At 35.1% G+C, this 27,235-nt stretch overlaps 1 protein-coding gene across 2 annotated transcripts; it reads right to left on the bottom strand.

Moving 5' to 3' along the window:
• Positions 1-754: 754 nt before the first annotated feature.
• Positions 755-27,132, bottom strand: LOC136820296 (uncharacterized). 2 transcript variants are annotated; one of them, XM_067076488.1, is made up of 24 exons: positions 26,991-27,132; positions 26,098-26,186; positions 25,460-25,541; positions 23,826-23,966; positions 23,599-23,645; positions 23,385-23,450; positions 22,514-23,001; positions 21,840-21,965; positions 16,859-17,009; positions 15,851-16,521; positions 15,318-15,571; positions 15,013-15,180; positions 13,521-13,852; positions 12,934-13,390; positions 11,700-11,943; positions 11,314-11,450; positions 5,955-6,084; positions 4,985-5,228; positions 4,189-4,309; positions 3,634-3,854; positions 2,526-2,693; positions 2,227-2,293; positions 1,566-1,699; positions 755-1,133 (listed from the first exon to the last, which is right to left on the bottom strand). In XM_067076488.1, the coding sequence occupies exons 1-24, from the start codon at positions 27,012-27,014 to the stop codon at positions 779-781; spliced, it is 4,917 nt and encodes a 1,638-aa protein (XP_066932589.1). In that variant the 5' UTR covers positions 27,015-27,132; the 3' UTR covers positions 755-778. The 2 variants fall into 2 exon arrangements, with proteins under 2 accessions (XP_066932589.1, XP_066932590.1); XM_067076489.1 differs by having other exon boundaries at positions 26,997-27,102.
• Positions 27,133-27,235: the final 103 nt, after the last annotated feature.

The following is a 27,235-nucleotide window of genomic DNA, read 5'->3' as shown; positions in this document are numbered from 1 at the left end:
AAATTGGTATCGGAATTGCAAGTATTTTTTTACTGAATTTCGGAAATTTTGGCTAAATTATGTGGTATTTCGGAAATTGCAAACTAGTGTGGTCGTGTTACAAAAATACAGGCTGTTTGTAGGAAAAAAATAAGATCTAGCTGAAACTTTCTCCAGACCTTCTCTATAGGATGCTTATACCTCAGGAAAAATTCCCCTAAAATCCCAATGGTGGAACATCCCTTTTTTGGGACATTTCTATTTTCCCCAGGCAAAATCCTAAGGGCGAAATTTTTTGAAAATTTCAAACTTATTTCCAGACAACATCATGTATACCATTCGAAAGCTCTCGAAAAACTATATAGAAGACTTTTAAACGGCCATAGCTGATTTCCTTACCTAACTCGAGATATTTCATGCGGAAGTTCCACTTTTCACCACACTTTGGTCAAAATTGACCATAAATAGCATCTTCTGCGTAAATTATCTTGAGTTAGGTAATGAAATCGGCTATACCCGTTTAAAAGTCTTCTATATAGTTTTTCGAGAGCTTTCGAATGGTATACTTGATAATGTCTGAAAATGAGTTTGAAATTTTCAAAAAATTTCGCCATTAGGATTTTGCCTGGGGAAAAAAGAAATGTCCCAAAAAAGGGATGTTCCACCAGTGGGATTTTAGGGAAATTTTTCCTGAGGCATAACCATCCTATAGAGAAGGTCTGGAGAAAGTTTCAGCTAGATCTTATTGTTTTCCCGTAAATTATGCTAAACGACCCCACTAAACCCCGTACGCCCCCCCTCAATACAAAATTGACAAAATAAGATAAAATAGGAAACTAATCAACAACACGAAAATACTCAAAGCAAACAATTTATTAGCAACCCAAAAATCACTCATTTGCAATACCAACGCAACTGGATACCTCGATACCGTAACTTTTTCAAATCGTTCCAAACCATTTGCAGTATTCACCTCATAAGATTTTTCTACAGTGAAACAATTTGTCAATCCTTTTGCAAGCATTTTTAAAACTTTGGAAGATTTGATGACATGTTCTATACGATGACGTAATAAATCGAATATGACGTAATTGGAAGTGGTATTTCGGAAGATTTGAAGGTATACTTCGGTGCTGAGGGCCAATCCACGATAGCTGTAATATTGGAGAAATGCCAATGTAAATTACTTATATGATAAGCATATAGTCTGCGATTTTTGACATGTAAAATTCTTATGGTCCTGATTATAGCCTTTATGTTCAACTAATTTTTCCAAGTCGATATTATTTTGATATCGAAAAATTGGTTCTTTATACGTAAAAATCATATTTTCAATTGCTAGAAGTCAAGAAGTTTTGAGTTGGACAAAAATTATTTAGGGTCACAGATCAAAATCTCTTACTATTCTGTCCGGTTACACGTTTAAGATTCAAATTAGTTAGTTAGTAATTTATTTAATTCTTCACGTTAAAAAAACGTCAAAAATCTGTTTCAAAAGATATTGTTGGAAAGCCTCTTTAAACAGCCTTTTTATTACAAAGCCTTGAAAACACATAAGGAAAAAATGGAAAGGGAAATTTACATACTTTGGGTGTATCCATGCGGTGACAATTTCATACACATCTTCATCTATCACTTTCTGATTTACATTTTCCTTTTCATCCTCATCATCATTTTCAGCCACGTACTCGCCAATGGCATATCCAACGATGTTCGAAATCTAAGAAACGATGGCATTTGAATTTATTTAGAAATGAAAATATAAAAAGTAGTTCTATGTTCAATAATTCTACAGAAAATATATTTTACCGGAGTAGAATTATGGAATCGTGAAGTATAAAGGCTTCTAAAGGTTCTGGCATCAGCTATGTAAGCCAGTCGGGATCTGTATATTTTTGAGCAGTTTTAAATGGTTTAATGTCTCAACCTAATACGTTGTATACAGTATACCCATTTTGAATCCTATCCTAAATCTTAGGCTCTTTTTGGACCTTCAAAGTCCCTCCATAGGGTCGTAAAAAGTTTCAAAAAGACCAAATAATCCAATATTTTTACCTAAAAAAGCTATTTTTTAAGAAAAAAAGTCCCGGTAAGGGTCCCAAAATTCACAAAATTTAGATTTTTCTCCTCTATTGTAGACCTTAAAATTTCCGATTTTCAAAAATCAGGTGGCACCCTTTCCCCGTCATTTCGCAAACCTAGTACCCCCGGATCTTGGGACGACAACCCGAACACGACGAAACTGACCTGAATAGTGTCCGTGTTTAACAACGGATTGTCTTGATGGAGATAGATCAAAACACCTGGAAAACATCTAAAAAGAAAAAAAAAGAAAAATATGATATGATATGATAGGTTTAAAACCAAAACCAATGTTTTAGAACAGAAATATACAGCAATACCAAGTTTATGAGAGCTCATTTTACAGAGACTCTTACGGATAATCAGATTCGAACATTAATTTGTAGGTTTAATTTTTGTTGATCTTAGTTTTTAGCAGAGTTTTATTTTTTAAAAGAGTTTATATATTATGAAAAGGCTCACACCTTTTTTCTCCACTATGTCTTGGTAAAAAACTCAGGAATTGTGAGATGGTTTCAAAATCTCGACCACCACGGAATCTCCACACTCGATCCTCATTCTCGAAGATCCAATACATCACTTCATCTTGCATTGCATCTGATAATGAGTCCATCCGAACGTATGAAAGATGACTGAAAAATCAAGTCAAATTAAAGTTTTTAAAATCACGAGATTGTTTTAAAAGATAAAAGAATCTATGTGGCATGGGGGGCTTGATTGTTCTGTTCTTACTAACTAAAAATAGAATGGTTTATAGGGTTTGAATGGCCACCTCACGAGATATTTTGGTTTCAAATTTTAGTGACTCGTCAAATCTGACTCGGAAAAAAATGATTGATCTTAAGATCTTAAAACCAAAATATCTTTATAAATATCTATAAATAGATTTTTTTTGAAGATATTTGGAAGTTTTGTGAATGAAAATTAATTTTTGGTCACACATGTTTGTTTTACAGTTGATGCAGACTATTTTCTCCTGTAAATTAGCGGTTCAAATAAAAAGTGGCTTTTGGAAAAATCATACTATTAACAACATCCTTTCATACAGCATTCTTAAATGCAGTTTTAAAGAATAATGAGAGAAGTAGCAAAAAGGACTACATAACTGTAACGATCAAGAATTGTCTCGAAGGTAATTGTTTGGGAATTTATTTTTTTTATGGGGGGGGGCATTTGTCCTGGGGGTAATTGTCTGAGGGGCAATTGTCCTAGGGGTAATTGTCTAAGGGGCAATTGTCCTAGGGGTAATTGTCCGGGGGGTAATTATCCGGGGGGCAATTGTCACAGGGAGCAATTGTCCTAGAATCTTTTCGTAGAATAAGCTGAAATTTATTTTTGAACTTTCTACTGAAAATTAACGTTGGCATAAAATGACCAAAAAGGGGTTCGACTGCGGATTTTTTTCTGGTGAATCTAGGACCCATTATGAGCCTCTGTTATAAATTTCAGCCGTATATTATTTTTTCAAGGCTACGGCCATGACTAGACTATGCTTCCACTGGGTCACTGAATAAGCGGTGTTGTGAATATTTGAGCATATTTTTTCAGGCTATAAGTCAGTTGGTTATCTACCTTTGAATAGCTGTATTCATTTTAAAAAGATACGAGGGTACTTCGTCGAAAATGAGCTTCACAGTTTTCGAATTTTTCATCAGCATTGATCGAAGTTGATGAAACTGTCTTTTCTGGAGAAATAACATCTTTTCGAAATCCAAGGAGCTGATGTACTCTTTCACTGTGACCAACAAGAAATGGTTTAATGCATTGATGACGTCATCCTTTGATGTAAAATTCTAAAATAGAAATATTGTAAATGCAGAGATTATCATCATTGTTTGATCGCGATTTGAAACTTCAATCAAATCTAGCAAAACATGCGCTGTTGCTTAATTGTTAATAGTGCCTTTAAAGAATCGGCTGCTTCTCTCATGTGTTGGTTCGGCTGTTCTTACTTTTTGATGCACTTTGTTCTCGTCCATTTCTTTATTCATAAAAAGCATGCCATTCTTTGTTCCCTATTTCTACAATTTGCCATTCAAGGCTCAAGTTTGTGTAATAAGCATTTTTGAGCCTAATTGTTCTTATAAAATTGTTATAACAAAAGAAAAAGTATTAAGTATATCATACCGTTGAAGAATTTCTTTCTTTCCATCGATCGAAATGAAATTGATCAGAAAGTAATCCAATCTCCCATCCACCACATTCAAGAAGATGATTCAATAACAACACAAATTGCTTGCCAAGAAACCTGAATAAAAGGAGAACAAGCAACATGCTGAATGGACCTACCTAATGATTAACATCAGATGAAAATAAGAAAAAAGTGACAATAATTGTAAAAAAATTCAGAATGGAAAAATAAAGCTTGTGTGTTGAATAATGTAAAATGGTAAAAAGGAATTTCCCCAAATACGAAAATCACTTAAACCATTCAGGCCCAAAAAACCTTTTAAGCTGTTTTTGGCCCAAATTTGCCCAAATAAATTTTTTCTCAAAAATCGGGCTCCGTCACGTTCTGGGCATTGTCATTTTGCATCATTGTGCAAAAAATCAGAAAAAACTAATGAGCCAATCCTGAGAAAAGCTGGTAACAGACGGACGGACGAACGAACGAACGGACGGACATGGGTTAATTTATAGAACCTCCACCGGGGTACCCAGAGGTAGGTCCAAAAAAAGAAACTCCTGCTAGCCTATAAATATAAGCTTGTTTCAGTCACTAGGTTTAATTGATGGTTAATTGTGCTTGAATAATACAACGTAAAATTAAACCTAAAGAGGCTATTTGGCCGTTTTGTTTGAATCACCTATAAATTCATCGAAGTCGATCGAGTACTAAGCAATCTCGTGAAATCAATGAATTTTTATCCCACACTCAATATTTCTTAAACCTAAACAGAACTTTTGCTAGATTTGAACTAACCTGAAAGCTTGTAACTCTTTATCATTCACTAATTTTGACATGATCCTTTCCGAAAGTATTCCACCAAGATCTTTGTCCGTATTGATGGAGATTTGTCGTTGAAATGAGAAACTGGCTTTTCGTTCTCTGTTCATGAAACCCTTTGTCAAGTAAATATCTTTCCCATTTCCGAACGTTTCGGGACGTGAATCGTAATACGTACGCCATTCCGTACTGTAGTCGTAATCACACGAAATGAAACTCCCTAAACGTTTAAGAAGAAGGATTACATAGTAATAAGAACAATTGTATTTCACAGAGATTTGATGACAAAATACTGATAGTTTTAAGTATACCACTAAGCCTATTTCATAGGATTCGTGCAACTGTCACAAACTATTTCATAGGATTCGTGCAACTGTCACAAACTATTTCATAGGATTCGTGCAACTGTCACAAACTATTTTCTATTCAATTTACAGAGGAAAATGCATTTATGGACATTTCCCTTCAAGGAAGACGTTGAAATTTCGTCATCATTCAATTGGATTGAGAATTCAAGATCTCTTTTCTATTGTTGTTGTCTTTGTAAATATTAATCTTAATTCGGAAATAGAGTACTCAATTATAAAAAGTTGATTATTGTAGGTATGAGGTAGAAAAGAAATCATGTAATAAACACAAATCCTATGTGAAATAGGCTAATTCAAGTTGAAAACCTCGGTGACAAAGGAATTTCTATGTACTGAGTTTAAAGCCAGAGAAGGTTGACATGGAAAAAAGGAAAATCGATTGTTTACGGACGATAACACCCCACGCACGCGAGGGGTAAATCACTGGAAAAACTATCGTACACCTATACAAAAAATAAAAAATAAAAAGTCAAAAAAATCAAAAAAGTCAAAAAAAGTCAAAGGTATCGTACACTTTTCTTCAAGTGATTTACCCCTCGCATGTACGTGTAAACTGTGAAAAATAATATACAACTTACCAACGATATTTGGCGAAACGAAATGACGTAATCTTTCCCATGATGCTTTGTTCGGGAAGTGATAAGGTAAAATGATAGCTGGCAACAATTCTTTTCGTTCAATTATTTCAAGGAAAAACTCGATCCAAATCTATAGAATGAAAAAAAATGGGAAAGATTTGATCAAAAAATGAGCTGATTTCTCCTAAAGGGAATACAGAGCAACAGTAATGAAAAACCAATGTAAGCAAGTTTAAATACATTCTCTTTTTATATAAAAACAATTTGATTAGAAAAACAAAAACAAAAACAAAAAACAATATGAGAAATGCTGAGCCTGAAATTGCCGAAATCTACCTAAACTTTACTACCTTAAAAATAAGAACAGGACAAGAACAATACGAGGCTGCTCAAAGTGCAAAAAATAAGAACAGCCGAGCCTCGAAAAAATTTTACTCTTTCTTATAAAAAAAGAGTGTAATTGTCAGTAATTGTTAAGTACTTTCACAGAATTCTAATAACCAAATTTAAAAAGATATAAAAAAGCAATTGAAAATCGCTAATGCTAATCGCTATGTTTTCGTGTTGCCGGTTCTGCCTGCAAAATCTAGCTTGTAGTTGTTTTGTTTTCCCAAATTTCAAAATGGAAGACTTTTCGTGAGTGCGTGATTGCGAAGGTCATGCAACTTTCCCTGGCCAAGAATTAAAATATCCCCTTCAAGAAAAACAACAATATGCAAGAATACCCTACTCAAAGTTTTTCAATTAAAATATTGGTAATGGCTCATAAAACTGCCTTCTTCTAATGATCAAAAACAACATTAATAAAATACATATAAAAAATACTAATGGACAAAAATAATTCAAGTGCTGAAAGGTGAAGGCGGCGGTAAACAGACCTAGGGCGCTTCCAAGGCGTGCAGATGCTTGACGTATTCCTTCTGAAATAGATTGAGCTCGAGATGGTACCATTTTGGCCAGGATGTTGATCAGAAACAGCTCCTCTGCTAGAAGAACAATGCCTAAACAGGGACATGTAACAAACCATAAAAAGGCATCCAACCATATTATATGCCAAGTGTCAAACTTAAAGAAAAAGAATGCTCCGAATATAATCATGATTGATGGAAAAGCAGCATAACCTAAGTAAATCATCTTATCAGTTTTGGGTGGTTTGAAAATGCATATAAGGAGAAATAACAAGCATATGGTTCCATTTGTCAGATAAATAAGATTTATATCCAAGTTTGTAAATGATGACTTATTCTTGATCATAGGAGTTGACTGCTCTTCTTGAGCTGATTCAAAACGTTCATTGGTGATGAGTTTTTGCTCTGAATCCAACGAAACTTCTTCCAATTCTTCTGCTGAAAAGCTTTTTAAAGCTTCTTTTAAGTCAAATTCTCTCGATAAATCACTGACAAAAAACAACGATAAAAAGAAGGCAATCATGTAAAGAAAGCAGGTCACTAAACTAGCTCCGTTTGAGTATTCTACATGCACACCCAAAAACCAAAAATCTGCTCTAACAAAAGCTGAATTTATACATGGTCCAAGAGTAAATCCCACAACATATGTACAAGACACAGCGGATATTTGTGAGACGACTTCGTCCGGTGCGAAAGAGCGGGCAACTTCAGCCACAATGATTGCTCGAAGACAATCCCCTAAACCGGACAGTAATCTTCCAAATAATAACAAATAAGGCGAAATCGGTATCGTATACAGGACATTGCCAATAGTCACCAGCGTTAAGACGAAACTGAATATCAGACGCGTTCGCCGAGTTCTGTCAAATATCTTTCCAACGAAAACTGATGATATAATCATAGACAGGATGTATATTCTAGAAATGCAACTATAAAAGATATTCAACGAATTATTTTTGACTTGAAGGAAATCTTTTAAGTAAACGAGCAAAGTTGCAAATGTAAATGAGTATACTCAATTCCAAGGATAAGAGCAATAAAGTAAAATAATTTGGTAGTTATTTGACGTTTTTTGAGCCATTGCTTGTAGCTGAAAGCAACTCCTATCTGCGCCATCATCGACTTAAGATCTACACTTAAACGAATTCTAATGAAATATTTGTAAAAAGGGCTGTATGTTTATATGAAATGCAGGCTTTTGTTTCTTTGCAATTAATCTCTCTTGAACATCTTTGTTCTCTTGAAGCGCATTAGAAAGTATGATTATAAATATGCTTATTTGCATCACCAGGTGTGCCAGAAATAAACTTAAGGTTTTTCAAAGAATCATTCAGAGGAAAGCCTAACTTAAAATTTGGTGTATTACTTTTTGAGTAAAGTCAATTTAAAAAAAAAATGTCAAAAAAAGAGAAAAACGAGAGTATTAAATTGATTGTAATGAATAGAGCCCGGGGGGGGTACTTAGGCAAAAATCGGTGCTGGGTATGTGCGTGCCTTAAGGGTAGGGTTTTTCACCCTCCCAAAGTCTCTCTAAGGGTTACCAAAACAACAAAAGTCAAAATCAGTCTCTCTAAGGGTCGGTTTTTTCACAAACTCGGGTCAAAGAAAAGTGAAAAGTCAAAAAAGTGAGAACATTTTTAAAAAAAGTGAGAAAATTTTTCAAAAATTAGAGAAATTTTTCGAAAATTGGAAAAATTCTTTTAAAAATCGAATTTCTTTGGCCCATTATAGAAATTTTTTGTGAAAAAGTCTCTCTAAGGGTTGGGTTTTTCTACACTGAGTCTCTCTAAGGGTCACCTTTTCACCAAAATTCAGTCTCTCTAAGGGTAAGGGTCCAGATGTCTGGCACGCACATACCCGACACCCATCAATCCTAGTACCCCCCCCGGGGAATAGAGACACAAAACGATTTTATGCATCAGGAAATCATTATGTAAAAAGCACTTACAAGGTTAGGCATCCCTGTAAATACATTCTATCATCTGTGAATCGAGATGAGCTGCAACAGTTCAAACGAGGCATTTTCACTATTTTCTTTCACTTTCTCCACCTTTCTCAACGATGATACACACGCAGAAAATCTTTGTGTGAACCCCCTTTTTTACTTTTTTTACTTTTCCAAAATTGCTTTATAGGGGGATAGGAGATTTTCCGAATAAAATGGGGTGTTTGAGATTTGGGGGGGGTCAAGTAAAAATAGGGGGGAAAAATTTCAATGTTTTTGGTTTTGAATAACTGGTGGACTGCTGCTGTAAATAGCGCGGGTTTGAAATTTCTTTAAGATAGGGGGGAAATACATATAGGGGGGTTAAATAAAAATTGGAGGGGGGGAATGTTCAGACCCCTCTGTACACTATGGATCTTGAAAATATTGTGGGGTTGAAGCATTCTGCATCTTGTTTAAAGCCAAGGGAAAACCAAAGTAAAAAAACAACAATAGAGATAAAGAAAACATAAAGGAGAGATTTTGTACTTTAATGTTTTGGTAAAAGAAATCCTTTCTCTCATACTTCTCTCATAAATCGATACCCTTGTTTTTAGCCTTTTTTCCCGATATCTTCGATATCTTCAAATCTTGCTCGCCTGGAGTTTTTTTCTATGCCAAATAATGAAACAAGCCGAACAAAAATATTCGAAACTACAGCAGAAAAGGTAGTTTGAAAACGAAAACAAAAAGAAAATTTATCAGAACAATTTTCTGAGTGGACAGTAAATGAGTTATCACATGACTTCTTGTACAAAACTCGATATTTTACTCGTTCCGAGATTTTTCCGTGATTTACCGAGTAAAATAATATTACGGAAAAATCCTCATAAAATATTTCTCGTATTGCACTCAAAGTCATTCGATAACTATTACATATTACAGTCCTCTTTGTATTCTTTTAGTTTTTGTTATGACCGCAGCCGGATAAGGTCTTTACTGTAAGGTAAAGACAGTATATTTTATGAAACTCCGAAAAAAGATTCTATCTCAGACGGCACACAACGTCAAATCAACGTCCACGTGACATTCATAACGTCCAAATAACGTTATTTGAACGTTAAAACAACGTTGTGTGCCAGTTAACTATCATTAACTGTCATTAACCATCATTAACTATGACATTGAATTAAGGCTGCAGTGTAAACACAACTTTAGTCAATGGCAATAACAAACTATTATTGCAAGTATAGACTAGAGTCTTCATCTGGCTGAACTTTGCTTTTTGATAATTTTTTAGGACGCTGAGTCCAGTGAAGTAGACTAGGAGCATTTGATGATGTCGCCATTTTGTAAGAAAATGTTAAAAATCCAAATAACAAAAAATCTACTTAGAGTTGAAAAATATAATTAAGAATGAGAAACGAACATCAATAATAGATTTTCAATACCTTATTCTCAAATAAAAACATAGCTTTATCCTATTTTTACTCTCCAAAACAACTAAAATCTGGCGAACTTTTAACCGCCTAAGCAAAAGGATATTACCATATACTACCGGATTACCGGGCCACTTGATCGCGAAATCCAGTCTATAAAAAAAGCTTTATTAAGTGGTCCCGGGCTATTGCAAGTACAATGGTCGTACAATTGACAATCAAAATGCATCTCTCGACTTTTTTCCAGTTACGGAAAATTGCACACACCATTTTTTTCAGGTCCGCTTGGTAAAAACATTGTATCGATAATGTGGTATCATTTTATTTTATTTTTGACAATATGTTTCGATACTTTATGTATCATCGTCAGCTCTAACAAATTAAAGATTCATGAAAAATTTCAATCTTTACACGTCAAATATCCCCTCCCTATTAACACAACTCAAAGAATGAATTTAAATTTTCTGTGAATATTCTTTTCAAGGTTAGGGTCATTTTTGAACCAATTCAAAAGACTTTTAGGAACACGTGAATAAAAATTTGTTAAAACGCAATAAACTGAAAGAAAAATCCGTTTTTGTCTGTAAGATTTCTTAAAATGTTCTTAAAATATGTTATCATGTTAAATTGTTAGCTTAGATTAAAATTTTCTTAGTCATATTTGAAATCCAAATCGTTCTCAATCTGTACTTAGGTTTTGGCCACAACTATAATATTCTTATAAAATTGTTTTATATGAAATACCGTGTATTTAAATGGAAGCGAAATCCAGCCTAAAAACCCCTGAACATCATAGAGAAACATATTACTTTACAACCCTGTGTCATAGACCCACTGGGACCCCAGCCCTACTGGAAAATTTGGCAAAAATTTCGTCCCCGGTGGGAAAATACCCTAGAATTTTAGCCCTACTGCGAGATTGACTTTCATTTCTTCCTTATTCGAAATTCAGTGTTTAAAAACCATCCCCACTGAATTTTTTAACCTTGGAACAATAGAATTTCTATCCCCATCTGTATTTCAATAGAATTTATCCCCGATGAGAAAAAAAGTTCCACCGGGGCTGTGAGACAGGGGTGCTACTTTACCTCTGATGTGTCGTAGGGATGGCCAGAAGAATAAGCTTTGTACAATAACAATCCTTGATTGGTCAATAAGAATTCACAATTCTCTATTTCAACATCTTTATGGTAAATACTGATAAATCCACTGTCATTTCGAAATCCTGCAAAAAATTGAAAGAACATTGAATGAACCAAAAACCATTTGAAGCTCAAATCAACCAATGAATTTACTTAAATTGATTTAAGACTGAGATTTTACCCAATCAAAACTTCCGCCTGGTCAATAAGGGTTGGTGACATAAGTCTTGATTAAGAGAATAAATTTCGTAAATGTCGTTCTTTTGTATGAAAAGTCCAAAACGAAACGCTCATTCATGAACGTAACTATAAAATCTTTCAAACAAACTTACCTATTTCAAGAGGTCGTTCACAATGTTCACCACCAGCGGGCGAATAACATCCAATAATGTTCGCTCCACAGCATTTGGAACAATCAAAGAAAGAGGTTTGTAATTGGATTTGAAAAAGCTGCTTCGTTTTTGGTTTACTCGCCATTGTCTTTAGGTCTTCTTCGATTTTCTCTTCTTGCATTTGAAGAGCGAATTTCTTGTCCAACAAGTTTCGTCGCATACCGTTAATCTGTTTGTCGATAGTCTATTGGTCGGAAAAAAGTGTGTAGTATGAATGAGTGAAAGGGGTATAGCATAACGGCATCAAATTTCTAAGGACACCAAGTAGTCAAGCATACTAGACGACTAATTCAGATTATAAAAAAGTGAAGGGATATCTAACATGTAGTCTATATGTTTATACAAACTGATTCAAAATTATCTCGTTACAATCAGCGACCGTAGTGCGTGAGGTCGTGGGTTCAAACCTCAGCCAGGTCATACCAACGACTTCGTACTTATTACAAAAATGGTACTTGATGTCTCTCTAATTGATGCTTAGCAATCAAGAGAAGGATCAAGGGTAAGTGTAACCCGGAGGCCACTTATAGCTTTTTGATAGACTGGATAGCGCTGCTAAGTGACCCGGTGTAATTTGGCCAACTTGATTTTTTGGTGGTACCAAATCCAGACCACAAGATCCAGTCCCCTTTGGCGAAAAACAAATTGAAAACTATAACCAAGGGATCAACTGTTTTCAAAGTTTGGAGGGGAATTTTGGTATTTTTATTATCATTTCTGTATTATCGTTTCATAAACTTTGACGGGATTTTTGAACATAGTTTATTGTTTTGCTGTTTTCATTTAATTTTTAAAAACGAATAAAGTGAAAAATTTCAAGATGGCGAAATCCTCTAGTCTACTTCACTGGACTCAGCGCCAACAAAATCATCAAAAAGCAAAGTCAGAAGTAGACTCTAGTCAAGGGTAAGTGGAGCAATTAAGGGAGAAATAGTGGCGCCCTCCCCTATCTTCGGGTTGCTTCCGACAGCGGTCGCAGACTTACTTACAATTATTATATCATTATATAACACCAATATATATTGTTTTAAGCTGATTGAACGACCCCAGTCTAGCTTAACTACGATATTCTAAGAACGGGGGACTTAATTTCGTGGATGACATCTATCCTAAAAATGTGTCTAACCGAGTTACTGGTGCAGGCGATAAAGCAGAGTAAAGTTGAAGGTCGCACCTTTACCACAATAGAGCGTCGCCCTTTCAAATTCACCAATGACAATTCATCCGAAAAGATGTCGCTACATTTGACTGTTTCACCATCCACAACGATCGATGCAATATCCAGCGAATTCAATATCTCTACATATTCAGTATAACATGATAGCAACGATTGTCTTAGATTCTCTTCCAAGTTTAACTCACCATCCGTTGATACTTCTAGCTCATGGTGATTTTCCGTATCCCAAAACGAGTTATGGTACTCATATTTTTCAATTAGATTGTTTCGTTTCTCAACATTCCACGGTAGATTGTCGATATGGTCTTGGAAGATTTGATGACGTTGGTTGAGAAGTTCTTTCAAATCCTGGTCAGATTCATATGATATTTCTATTTTATCCAGTGATACAGTCAAATCTTTGGATATGAACTTTTTCATTAGATCGTTTAGGAGTTCTTGCAACTTGATATATCTAAAGAAATGATATAATTCTAAAATAAAACTATGACAGAAAGTCTTAAAAGGAGTATTAATAAAAGAAACATTTTCCGTCATATATTTTGAACTCCCCTTAGATCCGCCACTGGCTCTGAAGTAAATACCTTGGAATTTGCATTTGGTTAATTCTTCTGGTGCACATCTGAAGCCAAGACATCGTCCCATCATCTCTGGCAATTTCACCAGGAAATTCACATTCTAGATCATCCATCAAACAAAACACTGAACTACTATCAACACCCAAACATTTCTCCAGCTTCTCTGGTACTAAGGATTGGTATAGCGATATTCTGAGAATTTTCTTCAAAGCTTGATTCCGTGTTTTGGTATTAGAATGATCAAAGTCTGAAACAATCGGCAGCAATGAGATATGATCCTTTAGCTGTGGATATGCTGTCTTTAACAAGTTTTCGACCGATATTAATGTTGTCATCACCTGTTATAAAAAAATATCACAAGATCATAGTATTGATTTTTTTATTTAAATGTTGGCCCCAAATCCACTGACCTGCATTCCAAACCCTGAACTATCTTAAGGGAACTAATTTTTGCGGGAACTAACTTTTGCGGACCATCAAAAAAATTTCTTTTGCGGAATTAATTTTTGCGGTCGTTAAATTATCTTAATATTTACGGGAATTAAATTTTGCGGTCAGCTAGCATGAAATAAAAATTTTCATGAACCAAAATTCTGTTGATACGTTTTTACAAGAATGGCAGACATCGATTAGTGTGCTTCGAAAGAAATTCATTAAATGGGTCTAAAATTCTTGTTAGTTTTCAATGAAAAATTAATTTTCCTTTTAAATTTCACCAAAAGAGCTTCAACAAAAATAGATCTTGAGTCGTTCAGTACAGAAGAAAGGCTCAAAGAGAGAAAGTAAGAGCAGTTGTGCTTATTTATCGTTAAATTTATTTTTGCGGATGACCAATTTTGAAAAATTTTGCGGGAATTAATTTTTGCGGTCCGTAGGGCGACAAAATTTTTGCAGGAACTAAATTTTGCGGTTTCGGGCCAAATCCGCAAAAACCCTTAAGGTAAGCTATATCCGTCACTTTGATCGAAGTTGAAAAGTGGTATGCTAAAGGTACTCATCAACTTGGCAACTTGGTTCAATACTACATTAAGTAGTGGTACCATCAGTGTAGTCAGATTAGCCGGGATCGATAAACTGTCTCATTAGGTCTATGATGCTCAATGCCTCTGTGTCAATTAAGTATTAAGCCGGAAGGGCTAGAAACGAATCTTTAACCTTTCTCAGGCAAGAAAAAGTGAAGCCTCAAATTATTTTTTCGAAATTTACCGGTATATGTTAGCTTCAATCTGGCATTTGTGCAAGAACTAGGCGGGCCGCGCGCTAGGGCACGCAACTTTTGTATGATTTGTATGATTTATTGGCTTCAAATCCTACCAAGGGGATTCGCTTCTAGCCCTTCGGGCTTATACTTCATTGCTAGAAAAAGGGCTTCTACTTCTACTCCGGATTTCCTCTAAAAAAAAACCTGGGTTTAGCGTTGCAGTGGGACCTCGGAAAGAGCAAACCTAAAGTACTAAAATGTCGTCATAAATTTTTTTATAAAGCGACCATACAATACCTCTGAAAGTGTTTGCAACGCTTTAGCATTGATTTTCTTGTCACAATACGAGTACATCAGCTGTCGGATATGAGCCAATGGTTGTTGAGCAAGCCAGTCACGTGACATCAGAAAGACGTTTCGGATGTCATTACGGTTGCAACGTTTCACCAGGAACAGGAAGAAACTCTGAAATAAAACACAAAAAATGGACTGAGATTATCAAGATATTCTCGCATAAACAAAGTTTGCTATGGGAGAATTATCGATTGCAAATCATACTAAAACGGTATTTGGATATTAAGACTGTTAACTAAACGACAAACCTTGATTTGTTGACTCTCTGAAGGTAAATGTTGCATCAACAATTCACATGAGGTTTTCAACAGCAACAAACTTGATGATCCACTGAGTTTCTCAACAGATTGTGAAACAGAAATTAAAAATTGTTTCAACGTCTTCTTCTCAGCTTTTTCATCAGGCATCAACATAGAAACCAGGTCCAAGCCATGTGTGACGAGAGTGCTTATGTTTGGTTGCTGACTGGTTTCCATTCGCTCTTTACAAAACACGATAAACTCTAAGAAATGAATCAATCAAGGGATGTTATTGGCGAATCCCCATTTTAGAGTACCAAATTTAATATAAATAGACCCATTAATTGACCTTGCGTCTGTGATCAAGAAAATAACATGATAGATACTATCTTAGGTTAGCCTCAAAATATCAAAATATAGTAGGCTACTATATTCACTTACTTGTACCTTGTATAAGGAATCAAGCTTCGTAATTAGCATAACTACTAAAGTTCAAAGAAACAATAGAAGTCAAAATAAAAAAATTTAGCAGAGTAACTAACCTTTTAGTATGGAAAACTTGACATCGTCTTTCAGCCCTGTTCGGTCCAAATTTCTGATCAGTTTTGGAATCATAACACTGCAAATTTGAAAAACCATATTCGAACCACCGAGTTGGCGATCATAACACAATACGCATAGTCGTAACGTATCTAAAGCCAGCATGTGTTTTGGTACTTTCCAAGGTAACGTCGTGCTTCTAGTTACCGATCTCGGGAAATATTTTAATGGGAGATGAGCTGGTATGACTGGAAAGTCCGACCGATAAAACAGCTTTGGTAAAATGCTGGCAAAACAGTAATTTATATTTTCTCCTCTCTTGATCATGATACAAGCAAGATTGACCAATAGTTTGAGTAGTGTTAAGTAATCCTTGGAATCTGAATACATCTCCCGTGTTGAATTAAGGGTATCTGCTGATGATTCATGGGTAATACTTGAAGAATTTGAATTAACTAGTGACGATGTGATAGCTGTAGAATCAGTTGTAATCTTTGTCGATAAACTTTCAACGTTCGATGTAAGTTTTTCATCTTCGGTAACTTCAGTGAGTCTTGGTGCCTCGAGGTATTGCCCTTTATCCTTCGAAAGAACATTCATAATGATTTGATCGCAGCTTTGTAAAACAACTGATATTGACTCCATCCGTGTCTTGATGAGATCGTTCTCCTTTCTAAAATAGAATGAAAGAATTTTAAGTTTGCATCTAAACCGTTTTCTACTTTTCGAAAAATGAAACTATGCTATCGGGTAATTTCTCTCCAACAGCCGCTTCTTTCTAATTAAAACACATATCTGGAATTAGTTGATTGCTTTAATTCTGTGTAACTTGTAAGAAAAAAATATCCCTTTTTTTGTGGAAGCCGTACTGTTTAAACGCAAGATGATATCCCTGTTGCTGCTGCTTTAGGTAAAGTTCCTTTTTCTCCATGTAGAAGCTACGATTCAATAACCACGAGACTAGAATCTATTCAGACACAATATTTTTATAAATGTGAACTGATACCTACCTGATTTTATCCTCAGTTTCAAATAAACTATGTACCGATTTGATAAATGATAAGCTCGATTTAAGAAGATTTTTCTGATGTTTGGAAGAAAACGAAAGCGCTCCATATTGCAATAGAAGACAAGTTAGCTCTCCATCTTTGAAACCAAAACCTATAAAATTCGAAAGTAGAATTTTCCTTACAATTTCATAAGGGAAGAGAAAGGAATACTTTAGGCGTACAAACTTTCACGAAGACGAAAAATCACGAAATTTACGACATTTACTTTCGCGAATTTGACGGAAAAATCTTTTTCGCGAGCCTAAACTTTCGCGAGTCAAGACGTAAAGATGAGAATTTTCACATTAAAAAAATGACTTAGAAGGACAAATATTTTTTGGATTGGCTTGAAACTTTTGTCCTTCGACTTATTAGTCTTTTAGCAGCCTAAAAAGTGCCATAAATGTTACATTTTATTCAAAGTTTGAAGTTTTACAGATTTTCTATTTTGTCAAGCATTTTTCGCGAGCATAAACTTTCGCGAATGGCCCTCCCTAGAACTTTTAAATACATTTATATTCTTGAAAAGGGCCAAAATTCGCAAAAATCGCGAAAGTTTTTGCTCGCGAAAGTTTGTACGACTATAGTAAAACCCCATCATTTTTTCAACACCTAAAAAAGAAGAAAAAGGCGTTTAAAAAGTAAAGAGCACCTTTTGTTGAAATTCTACCGGATCGACCATCTAAGACCGACATCTTAAATATATGTGAACCACTGACCTTTATATATCCCTGGACCAACTTACTCAATGCCGGTCAAGCAAAATATTTCATCGGAGTTTTTTTGAAATTGGTACCCACGGAAAGAGAACTATATCTAGTTTCGCTTGTACACTAATGATGTAGTGGCGTTTGTCGTTAGATAAAGTTTCAAACACTACTATCACCATCAGAGACAAAGAAGCGTTATGGATGACTCCTGAGATTTTAGCAGATGCTTTTGGATAAGGCTAAGATATATCGTCGTTGGAGAAAATAGGGAAATCTTTCAGATAGTTAGACACTTGATGACATGGTTGACAGGTGCAGTTTGTGGCCATCAAGACTGCCAAGGATAACTATTTTTCTCGTCTTGGCAACTCTTTAATAGTCCAAACATAGGAAGTAAGAAATACTGGTCTACTCTGAAGCAGTTTCTGAACGTACGTAAAACCCCGAAATTTCCACCTATTCGAATTATTTGCCACCTGAACAATTTCTTACTAACTCTAGACTGAATAATCTTGTCTTTGAAGAAGAAAAAATCGAGTCTATTGGGTGGGATAATATTTCTACTCGTATGGTCAGAATCTGTGGTAAGTCTCTAGTAAAACCTTTGCTTAGCATATTCAATCTTTCGATCAACTCTTGCATCTTCCCATCACAGTGGAAGAAAGGAAACGTGGTTCCTGTCTATAAAAAGGGAGACAGGAGCATAGCCAAAAACTACAGATCAGTGTCTCTTCTTCCTGTGTTTGGAAAAATATATGAAAAGTGTATTTACGATACACTTTACAGGTATTTACGATACACTTTACAGGTATTTTGAAAACAATAACTTATTTTCTCCTTGTCAGTCTGGTTTTCGGGAGGGGGATTCCTGCATTTCTCAGTTGTTATCCATAACGCATGATATTTATACAGGGTTTGAAAAAGATCCTTCTCTAGATACCAGGGGATGTTTCTAGATATTTCAAAGGCATTCAATCGGGTGTGGCATGATGGCTTACTCTTTAAACTCAAATCTCACAGGGTGACTGGACCGTTGTTTTCCTTAATTCGCAGCTTTCTTGACGATAGGCATCAGAGAGTTGTGTTGAATGGGAAAACATCTGAGTGGTAGCGATTCAATGCTGGGATACCTCAAAGCTTGTTGGCCCAACCACGCAGCGCAAGTGGGCCTTTAAAAAGCAACTGAACGAAAAGATTTTGGTTTTGTCGGGGCCTGTGCGCGCAATAGATTAACAAGTCCAGTAGTCCAGGCTAAACCAGCGGCCGATTTAGAATTTTTGCCTCGCCTACCCGCACGATGTTTGACCTACTCTTATATATTGGATAGAATTGGTAGTAAAGTCAAATTTCATTCTCTTTATGGCAAAGTATTTTTTAAGGTTATCAAGATGGATGGAGTCAGGTCAGGGACAAGTGGGAGCATTTGATTGTTGGAGTTTTATATTTCAAGCTTGACAGAGACTTTTTTCAAGTAAACTTATGTTGTAATTCATTAAACGATAATAGAATGCAGCTAATGTGTAAATTTGAATAAGTTTGGAATGTTTTTCATGATGCTACCCGTGAAGATGGTCAGTTTTGGATTTATCGCTCTAAACAGTCGGTGGCTGGATTTTTTAAACCTGACAGAGAATTTTTTTCAAGTAAATTTATGCTGCAACTCATTAAAGGATGCTAAAATGCAGCTCAAGTGTAAATTTGAATAAGTTTGGAATGTTTTTCATGATGCTACCCGTGAAAATGGTCAATTTTGGATTTATTACTCTACACTAAAACGGACGGTGGTTGGATTTTTCAAACCTGACAGAGAATTTTTTCAAGTAAACTTATGCTGCAACTCATTAAAGGATACTAAAATACAGCTCATGTGTAAATTTGAATAAGTTTGGAATGTTTTTCATGGTGCAACCCGTGAAAATGGACAATTTTGGATCTATCGCTCTAAACGGCCGGTGGCTGGATTTTTCAAACCTGACAGAGAATTTTTTCAAGTAAACTTATGTTGTAATTCATTAAACGATAATAGAATGCAGCTAATGTGTAAATTTGAATAAGTTTGGAATGTTTTTCATGATGCTACCCGTGAAGATGGTCAGTTTTGGATTTATCGCTCTAAACAGTCGGTGGCTGGATTTTTTAAACCTGACAGAGAATTTTTTTCAAGTAAATTTATGCTGCAACTCATTAAAGGATGCTAAAATGCAGCTCAAGTGTAAATTTGAATAAGTTTGGAATGTTTTTCATGATGCTACCCGTGAAAATGGTCAATTTTGGATTTATTACTCTAAACTAAAACGGTCGGTGGTTGAATTTTCAAACCTGACAGAGAATTTTTTCAAGTAAACTTATGCTGTAACTCATTAAACGATAATAGAATACAGCTCATGTGTAAATTTGAATAAGTTTGGAATGTTTTTCATGGTGCAACCCGTGAAAATGGACAATTTTGGATCTATCGCTCTAAACGGTCGGTGGTTGATTTTTCAAACCTGACAGAGAATTTTTTCAAGTAAACTTATGTTGTAATCATTAAATGATACTAAAATACAGCTCATGTGTAAATTTGAATAAGTTTGGAATGTTTTTCATGATGCTACGGGTTAAATGGATATTTCTGAACTTTGACGGTCAACATTTGACATTTGAAGTTTGTGTATAGTAACAAAAACATAAAGCAAATCTATTATATACATATATTGCGTATCATTTATCATTGCTGACCTTCCCCTGACCTTCCAGCCCAGCTGGTTTCTTTCCTTTTTTTTCATCCAGCCAATTTTCGAACTTTTTTAACTTTTTGAATGTTCCGTATTTCAATCTCTGCCGAAAATGTGCATTAGGATTCTAAGACTCGATGTTTCCTTTAAACCCTAAAATTGCAAAAATACGATTCCGCAAACATTGATTCTCTTAAGTTACCCGATAAAAACGACATTTGGTTATTGCCACGTCAGCTGGGCCTTCACGCCGCTTCGGCTTCTTGTTTTTCTTGATTTATATTAATGATCTTCCAAAAAACCTTGAGTCAAAACCCAAGATCTTTGCTGACGATACCTCTTTATTCTCTCTTGTGACTGATCAACTCTTGAGCCTTGATGTACTTGATGTACAGAGATCTCTCCAGGATAACTGACTGGGCTCATCGATGGAAGATGTCTTTTAAACCTGACCCATCTAAGCAAGCCATTGAAGTTTATTTTACCTGTAGACTCACTCCTCCTAATGCTCCAGTAATCTCCTTTAATAATTCTAATATAGCGACCAGTATGTCATGTTTCATACCGTTGGAAAGCATTTTTCATGCTCATTAAGAAAAACAGTACAACCCATATCTGAAAATGAAGCCAAAAAAAGTTATTGAGGAAAGCTTTTCAAAAGACGCAGAAAAATTACGTAATTGCTGACGTCAGCAAAAATTCAAGGACCCCCCGAAAAAGTTTATTTCTATCAAATTAAATAGAGGACCTTTCAATGTCTAAATGGATAGCTTTGGTTGAGAGTTAGACTTACTTGACATTGAATATCGCGTTTTTATGACCCTTCACAAGCCTTAGGCTAAATGGGTTGCATCGGGCATGCCCATGATAAGCACTTCTAAGGCAAAATTTCCCACCCTAACCATACTCGAAAAGTTATTGTAAAATAAGTTTGCATCTTATTAATCGTATTTAGTACCCGAGAGGTGCATTATCGAATTTCACAAAAACAAATGTCTTTGAGTGGTCCTGGAGTTTTTGATGACGTCAGCAATTACGTTATTTTTCTGCATTTTTCAAAAAGCCTTCCACAATAACTTTTTTGGCTTCATTTTCAGATATGGGTTGTAATGTTTTTTCTAAATGAGCATGAAAAATGCTTTCCAACGGTATGTAATATGACATACTTTGGAGAAAAAAAAGAGTTCATTTTAGCCTGGGAACCTGTTCTGGTCTGTAAAATACACAAACAGGTGCCAATTTTTTGGGTCTGAGATTTAAATCCATTTTTGACCCCTAAGCTACAATTGTGCAAAGTCTCATGCTTGTACGTCTTTGTGCACAATGTTAATGACTTTTGGCACATTTAGACTGCACTAGTAGTGTACACGTGTCTTTGTTTCAATAAAAAAACAAAAAAAACAACAACACTACAATGGCTTCTTTGCGGGTACTTAAAATAAAAACTTCAATCAAAGATGGCGGATATAGCTTGGTCCGGGGATATATAAAAATCAGTGATGTGAACGTACGTACCCATAGCAGTGATATTTGGTAAATGGACACTAAGTAGAATATTTCTTTCCACGTTCGTTTCAAGTCCACTACATAGAAAGTTAAAGATCTCTTGCAATACTTTGCTCTTCATTCCATCTTCAAAAACTGAAACAAAATAACATAGAAAGGTAGGGTTAGGAAGTTTTCTAAACTAATGCAGTGGCGCTAGTCAAATTTTCTAGATTTTATATGTGCCGCTCTTTAGAGCGTCGATTTTCTTGCCAAAAGATCGAAATGGTGAAATTTCTATTATTAATACATCAAATTTTGGTAGATTAGCAAGTTTGTAATCCGCCGTACTCTTTTCAGTTCGATTAGAACATCCCCTTATCACAAACCTGATAGCATTTTTTCAGCCAGTGGGGCTAAAAATAACTCAGACTGAAACTCGATTGTTATTCCCATATCTTTTATGGCTGAAGATTTCGATGCTTTTGTTTTCAAGTCAGAACATTTATTGGAGTTGCGTGGATAGTGGGTAAAAAAATTGAAGATAATTTTCCACCGAGGAGGATATTTTAGTCAATTTTTCCAGTAAGAAAGGGTAGGTCTGTGAGAAGGGGTGTATTGGAGGTCGAGTCTATATCGTGGAAATGCAGTATCGGTTATTGTTACGCAAAACAAAAAACATATGGTAGTATTGCTTAAAATACCTTTCGCATAATCAAATAAGATTTCAATGACCATTTTAGTATTTTCTAGATCTAAAAATCCTTCCATTGATTCAACTTTCCGAATTCGACTTGTCAAATCCATGTATAGGAATTTGAGTAGCCACTCAAAACTAGAATCATCATCAACAGAATCTTTTACCAGCGCCAGCAACCATTCACCGTATGCAAAAAGAAAGTCATCGTCTAATTCAGGTGTTTCACTGGATTCTTCGTCAATCTTTTCATGAAAAATTACTATTGTGTCAATGAGTCTGAACAAATATTTCAAACTTTCGGCAGATACATTTGAAGTCAAGAGTTCCTCTACCCAATCATATTTCAGAATCTGTGATTCGTTACTATGGAGTCTTTGAAACAAATATCGTAGATAGTTGACTTCTACTAATGCAGGATCAGGGCTGCTTTTGCTAGGAAAACCTTTCGTAAGTGACTGGCCAACTTCTTTGAGCCATTTTGCGATGCATTCTCTGAAGAGTATAGAAAGATGATGAAAGTTCAATTATCATGCGAGATAATGATATGAAATACCTTAGATGGGAAAACTTTTCCTCGGCAAAACACTTTTGTGAAAATAATCGTCATAACTCCCTTAAAGTTGACCAGCAAGGTTTTTCGCAGACGAAAACTTGCCTAGTATTTCCTCATTATAGTAATAGTTAGTTTAATAATTTCCTCATTTTCATGGTAGCCTTAGCATAGAAAAATCTCATTCAGTCTAATTTACAAAAACCACGTTTATTGCGTTAAGAATAATCTAAACCACAGTCTATGCAGTGTCAATACATGCCGGTGGAAGACACTCGATATGCTATTCTAGTATCATGTATGCCAATTATGAAATGAACCTTACAACTGAACGAATTCTTGGTTATTTTTCAGAAGTCTGTAAACCAATGGATGTATCAAAAGCTGCAGCCTATAAAATCGATGAATAGAAAATAAAGAAGATTTTTCAAATGTCGGCTAAAAAGCCACAATGTTATTTCAAATTAGAGGCATGAAAATATTGAAATTAGCAAATTTTACCAAATCAACCAAATTGTACAACTGAAAAATAAGTGTACCTGTCTCTGCTTGTACCAATGATGCCAGAAATCAAAGTGGAAAGTCTCTGTTAAAGAAAAAACTTGTTCATTTAGCAAAGAATCATATCTGAGTAAAAAAAGTACAGTGAACCCCTTTGTTAGAGTGAAAGGAATAGAAATGATGCTTAAAAAACACGTTTATGAAATCTATCAAATTTGATTTAAAGTGACTTTGAGTGAAAAAAGAGAATACTTTACCAAAATACCTTAAAATTCGCTGTTTTAGAATTGACATGACTTTCGAATTGAATGAGATCAAACAAACAGATGGTAACGTCTTCTAACATGGATGGTTTCTCCAGAAGCAGTGGTTGCAAATTCACCATCGAAATGATAATATTATTAAGCTATGGACAGTAAAACTTGGAAATTAATAAAATAGTCTGAACTCTGAGTTGTGGAATGATAAGTATTTTTTTTATAAAAAATAAAAGAAATAAAAAAAAACAAGCTAGATGCTGAATGGACCTACCTGATGATGAAACTTAGATAGCAATGCAAGGAGAAAAATGAAAAAAAATCAGTCAGTAAACATAGCGTTTAGCGAAAATGCATAAAGCAATAAATTCATCATTGATTGTTGATAAGGGGAGAGGGAAGGGTTGTAGGGAAAAAATTAATAGAAAGTTCTGGTCGCAAAAATCAGTTTTATTGACAATTGAATCATGCTTGATGGTGAGCATTGTTATCAATAATGTTTTTGTGTCAAAAACATAGAAATACAAGGAAAAAATCTAATGAAAATCTGCAAAAACGGCGATTTCCGGCATTTTCAACCGGAAAAAAAAAAATTTCTCAAAAATCGAACTCAGCCATGTTTTGGGCAATATTAATACGCATCTTAGAGCAAAAAATCAGAAAAAACTAATGATAAAATCTCGAGAAAATGCCAAAAAACCAGTTTTTCCGGCATATTTCCGGCACTTTCGGCCGGAAAAAAATGTTTTTCGAAAATCGGGCTCCGTCACTTTTTAGGTATTGTCATTTTACATTAGTGTGAAAAATTTCATAAAAAAATATAAAGTACAGCTCGAGAAATTCAAGAAATACCGTTTTTCCGGAGAAAATCAGCTGTTCCGGCGATTTTTAGAAAGTTCCGGCTTCAAAAATCAGTTTTATCGACAATTGAACCATGCTTGATCGTGGACATTGCTATTAATAATGTTTTTGTGTGAAAAAAACAACGAAATATAAGGAAAAAGTCCGATGAAAATCTGCAAAAACGGCGATTTCCGGCATATTTCCGGCATTTTCGGCCGGCGGAAAAGAATTTTTCTCAAAAATCGGACTCTGCCATGTTTTTTAGGCATTGCTAATACGCATCTTTGTGCAAAAAATCTGAAAAAACTAATGATGAAATCTTGAGAAAATGCCAAAAAACCGGTTTTTCCGGCATATTTCCGGCATTTTCGGCCGGAAATGATTTTTTTTCGAAAATCGGGCTCCGTCACATTTTGGGCATTACCATTTTGCATCATTGTGCCAAAAATCAGAAAAAACTAATGAGCCAATCCTGAGAAAAGCTGGTAACAGACGGACGGACGAACGAACGGACGGACGGACGGACATCGGTTAATTTATAGGACCTCTACCCCACCGGGGTAGGTCCAAAAAGAAATTGGACGAAAGTGAACGATAGTTTGCACTAGAGTGCAAAGGTAGGTAGAGTATTTGGCTACGGTGCACAAGGTCACCTCGACCTAGTCATGTAAAAGACTTAGTACTAAGGACAAAATGGTACTTGACCCTCCATGTTTTGGTTGTCAGCAATTGAATAGAAGATAATCAAGGAAAAGTGGAGCAGTCCAGGGAGAAAGAATGCGGCCACAGACTTACTTACCTTGGATTTTCGCTGCTCATTGTCAACTAACGTCTCACATCCCAGAAGAAAAATATCAATTGAATTCAACCGAAACCAATCTCTGAGAAATAAAATACGTAACATAGAACGAACGCTTAATTACTTAAATAATGTATCTCTTACTATTGATTTGCTTACACAGAATTTTTACACAAAAGAAAGAGCAACTTTTTCAGCTTTGTCAGCGTAGAGGCGGAAAAGATTATATATCATAGAAGAGTACATTTAATAAAGTAGTAGCGTGGGGTTACGTGTACAATCTGTACAATTTTTCATTTTGTTCCAAAATTTGTGCTCACAGGAGTGGGTATAAAATAGCAAATAATAGAAGATATTTTAAATGATTTCCTTTAAATGAGTTAGCTTGGGTTAGGGGTAAAGTGGTGAAAAAACACAACAATCAAAACAGTTCTTCCATAGTAGACGAATTTTCAGTTAAAATTTAACAGTAAAATGACAGTTACTCTTGTTAGCGAGGTGGAGTAACTGTATAGCCTAACATATAGTGTATCAGGCCTCAATCTCTTGTAGTAGAAAAAGTTTATTCTGAATATTTCCAAAATAATTTCTAAAAACCTTCCCAAAGTCTCAAAGTAAAATTGAGATGAAGATCAAACCTGTCTTGTTTTTTATGTGTATAATTATATTGAACATCTTTGAATGCATGTATGAAATCCAACCACTGTAATGATACATCTACTTTCTCCTAAAAAGATGCAGTTAGAGTACTTTATATGAACTTATACCATTTTAATTTTTAAGCATTATTAAAGTAAGTTCTAAGAAGAGTTCATGGTTAAAGGTTTTGGTTTTTATATTAGTGTTCCTATTTCATAATGTATCAGGCCAGTGTTCCCTATTGTTATATTGTGTTGTGCTGAATAAGCAAAAAATTGTTTCTATTCCCCTCTTTCTGACAAATCTTGCTCCACATTCGTGTCAATTCAATGTGAAAAAGCAAAATTGATGAGTTAGCAAACGATATCAACTTATTTAAAAACAAAACATTTAAGAAAAAGCAAATAATAACAAAAATAAATATGACATCATAGCTTCAGCCCCCCTTACTTTTTTTTTGGGGGGGGGGCTAAGAAATATTTTGGCCTTTAAAGAGCCTGGGGGCTAAAATTACCAAAATATTTGGGGGGACCTAGATTGTTGGGGGGGGGGCATAGATGATCTGACTGAGACTTGGGGGCTGTTCAGCTAATTTCAAAAGATCTCTTATCTTACTATTAAATCAAATATAAAAAGCAAAAGATTTGTAAACATAAATATTAATACAAGTAAAATTTAGTTTTCATTTATCAGTACTGTACCCGCATATATTTTTTATTGACTTCTCTCTACGGGGCGGGAGAACAATGTTTTTGTTTTTGTTTATCTTGCTGACTAAGTATTAGGGGACCTAGCACAAGGCAATTTTTTGGGGGGAGCTAAGTTGTTGGGGGGACCTTACTTTGTTGGGGGGAGCTGAAACCTGGCTGAAGCTATGTGACATTTTACCAACCTGTACCTTACTACCCTCTTCCATGTATCATTTAACTCTTTTCAAAATAACATAAGATTGTTCCAGCAAAATCAATCCAATGCAATTTCATCAAACCATTTATTTTTAGATTTTCTTTTCAAATTTTCAATATTTTTGATCTAAATAAAAAGGTTGTCTTGTATAAGGCAACAATGAAAGTAAGCTTAACAAAATTTGACAAAGTAGGAAGGCATTTACAAGTGTTCACGTTTCACAGGCTATTT

This window comes from Clytia hemisphaerica, unplaced genomic scaffold (assembly GCF_902728285.1).
Source record: "Clytia hemisphaerica strain Z4C2 unplaced genomic scaffold, Clytia hemisphaerica genome assembly, whole genome shotgun sequence".
Lineage (NCBI taxonomy): Eukaryota > Metazoa > Cnidaria > Hydrozoa > Leptothecata > Clytiidae > Clytia > Clytia hemisphaerica.
Note: the sequence above shows the minus strand (reverse complement) of the source record. Positions and strands in the feature narration are given on the sequence as shown.